The 3373-nt window shown below is 51.3% G+C and overlaps 1 protein-coding gene across 1 annotated transcript in view; it reads right to left on the bottom strand.

Annotated features, from left to right (window-relative positions):
- The window catches only part of LOC109827849 (polygalacturonase inhibitor 1-like), a 3253-nt gene extending 727 nt beyond the window's left edge, over positions 1 to 2526 (bottom strand). The window contains 1 exon segment of the mRNA XM_020394870.1: positions 2448 to 2526. Coding sequence (XP_020250459.1) covers positions 2448 to 2526 — 79 coding nt within the window.
- Between the last annotated feature and the right edge of the window lie 847 nt (positions 2527 to 3373).

Below are 3373 nucleotides of genomic sequence, written 5' to 3'. Positions count from 1 at the left end.
TCGGCCGCACGGCCTGAGTTCCAAGAGACAAGTTCGGAGGGGTTGCCGAAGGAGTTCTTGATGCTGAGGAGGGTGGCCATGTCTGCTTTGTTGCATGGTTGTGAGGATATTGGGTGGATTGAGGAGGCCAAGAGGAGGAGGAAAACAGAGAGGAGAGAAGACATTGTTTTTTTGTAAGATCTCAACCAGGAGGAGAGAAGACATTGTTTTTTTGTAAGATCTCAACCAGGTGTTACCGATTCAGTTCCTTTAATTAATTGATGAAGATCACTGCAAACAAGAAGTGGGATGTATAATGCAAAAAGGGGTTAGTGTGTTTGGTAACCAAAGTGTTTCTTTTTGTAGTGTTTTTTTAAAAAAACACCATACCATGGTGTTTATTTTTCAAACGTGTTTTTAAAACACCATTTATAGTTATTATTTATATAGGCCGGCGGGCTTTGCTCCGACGACCGTGACGACGACGCACGGCAAGGCAGAGCGGCGGGCGGCGACGACCAGACAACGGACCGCGCGCGCCAGCAAGCCGGCGGGCGATCGACGATCCGGGACGACGACGACAGCTGAGTGTGTAGGCGGCGGGCGGGCGAGCGGCGGGCGCATCGCACCACCGGAGCGGGCTGCGGGCGCCGTGCGGGCGGCTTTGCGACAGGCGGCGGGGCGCGCGGCGGTGCTAGCGGCGGTACGCGGCGTGCTTAGCGGTGACGGCGGGGTAAGTGGCCGACAGGGCCGGCAGCGGGGGTGCGGACAGGCTCGGCGGGCGACGACGGCGGGACGGCCGAGGGCCAGCGACGGCAACGGCAGTCGCGGGTGTCGTGCCAGGCGGTGACAGCCGCGCTGGGTCGGTGGCGCGGCCGATCGACGAGCTAGCGCGGTGGTGACGCGCGGTGCCGATCGACGAGCAGCGGCGGGCGGACGGCCGCACGGTCGCAGCGGCTTAGATGAAAAAACCGGGCCAGCCAGTGACGGCGGGCAGCGGTACGGCCGACAGGCAGCGCCGCGGCGACGATAGTGACGGCGCGGGCTTAGGGGCGGCGGCGGAAGGTGGCGGCGGCGGCTAGGCGGCGGGCGGGCCGGCTGCGGCGACGGCGCAGCGGCGGCGGGCGGGCGCGACGGCTGACAAGGCACGACGGGCGGAGACGGGCTAGCTAGGGGCGGCGGGCGCGGCAGCAGGGCGCTGCCGTAGGCGGGTGGACTGAGTGGGCGCCGTAGACCCCCGGTCGACGAGCCAGCGCCGGGGCGGCGGTTGGGCAGACAGCGCCGGGCAGCGGCGGCGGCGCGGCAGGTGGCGGCAGGCGCGGCAGCGACGGGTGGTGGCGGCGAGCGGCCGAACGCATCGACGAGCAACGGGGGCGGCGACGGGCGGACGGCCGAGGGTGGCGACGGCGGACGCCGACGGCGGGGCTTAGATGAAAAAACGGGCAGCGGCGGGTGGTGGCGTGGGCGCCAGTATGGTCGACGAGCAGCCCGGCGTGCTAGCGCAGACGGTACTGGCGCGCCAGCCTTAGATGGCATTATGGTGTTTTAAGAAAAGCGTTTATTTTTTGGATTTTGTAAAGGGTCAAGTCAAAAAATCGCCCCGGTTGCCAAACACGTTTCATTGTTTTTTTTGAAAAAAAACGAAAACGGTAAAAACGCCATGGTTGCCAAACACTCACCTAGGTGAGGGGAGTCATGACTCATGTAACGTGCTGATAAGTTTTATAATTTGCGTGATGAGCTTCGTCCCTGTTACCTTTTCCATTTATATGCAGGTTTCAGAAACGTGCGACACGACTGACGATTATAATATTTCTGCTAATTAGTGATACAGTTGGTAGTCTTGATTTCCAAACCATGTCACCTAGATACTTGCTCTCCCACGTGATTCAATATATGTGGCATGTTATGTTGTATTTACGCTTCAAATCTTTTAGGGGGTGTTTCACTAGTATAAAACAGCGCTGTCCAAACAGTTATTATAACCATTTGGATAAGTCCAAATAGCCCAAACGAGTTTAATCATTTAGGATAATAAACTCAAACGGTTAAAACCGTTTGGGCTGTTAAAAACCCCAAATGACTGAACCAAACGGTTTTAACTGTTTGGCACATCTCAGCCCAAACGGTTAAAACCGTTTTGGAGTTTTTATTAGCTTTTTCAAAAATTAAAAGCCTTTCTTCTCTATCCCCCCAAAAATTTCATCCCACCGCCAAAAAATCATTCCTAAAAATTTTAAGACCGCACCCTCCCAAATCCCTAACCCCCTCGTCCGATCGCGTCGAAAATCCCTCATCCGACCCCGTCAAAGTCCGACCGCGGCCGCCGGCAACGCACCTCATCTTTGATCGCCAGGGGCTCCCTCATCTTCGCCACGGGCCATAGTACACCCTTCGCCTCCCTCATCTTCGCCGGCGCTCCTCCGCCTCCATCGGCGCCCTCGTCCTGCTGCTCTTCGCCAACGTACCTCGTCCTGCTGATCTTCGTCGGGGTTGTCGCTCCTCCGCCTCCTCCTCCACCGCCTCCTCCTCAGAGCTCAGCAGCATCTCTAATGGCGCAAACTAGTCGACCCTGGTTTCTAGAGTCTGTTCCTCTTCTCGTGATGGTTCTCATGACCGCTCATCTCTCAGCTTTAGTACTCAAAACCCTATCTCTCTCCCTCTCCCCCCTTGATTTATCTTTTCTCTGCTAATTACTATATTTGATATTTTTGGGTCTTTTGATTAGATTTATTGGATGTACAAAGTAGCTTCTCAAAAGCCAACCCTTGTAGAAAAACCCATTAAGGTAAGATCTCTTTGTTTTTTTTATTCAATTCATTAGCGGATTAGTAGAAAGTAATCACAATTTATTTAGCAATTAGGGTTTATTTAAGTTGTGAGAGAAAGTTATTAAATTAATGGGTTTAGTGTCTTGCAAGTTTATGATTTAGAGAACTATTATTTTTTATTCCCACGTCTCCTAAAGGAAATTTACAGTTTTTCTAATAATTTTTTTAAAGAGTGATATTACAATCTAGTAAATTAATTGTTAGATATTACATTTTTGTCTCACTTTTTAGCTTTAGCATTTCTTAGACTTGAAGGTTTTTTGGTTGTGCTTACATGCTTAAGTTAATTGAGGATTAGAGTACAAAAGAATTGTATCAGTGTATTCTTTATTGATGACATAAATTAAGACATTTAATCTTTAATTGCTGTTTAACCAGTGTTCATGAATTTTATCAGAGCTTTCAACAAAGTATGCTGCATGTAGATGGACATTAGGAATGTGATATCATCAGAAAAGCATATTGATCAGTTAATCATTGGATGAAGTTATCAGCCATTCAGATTTAAACTAATTTATCAAATTTCGAAGATCCACGAATTTCAGAGAGGATGATGAGATCTC

This window comes from Asparagus officinalis, unplaced genomic scaffold (assembly GCF_001876935.1).
Source record: "Asparagus officinalis unplaced genomic scaffold, Aspof.V1 AsparagusV1_Un479, whole genome shotgun sequence".
NCBI classification, from domain to species: domain Eukaryota; kingdom Viridiplantae; phylum Streptophyta; class Magnoliopsida; order Asparagales; family Asparagaceae; genus Asparagus; species Asparagus officinalis.
The sequence above is the reverse complement of the archived record's forward strand: the minus strand, read 5'-3'. Positions and strand labels throughout refer to the sequence as shown.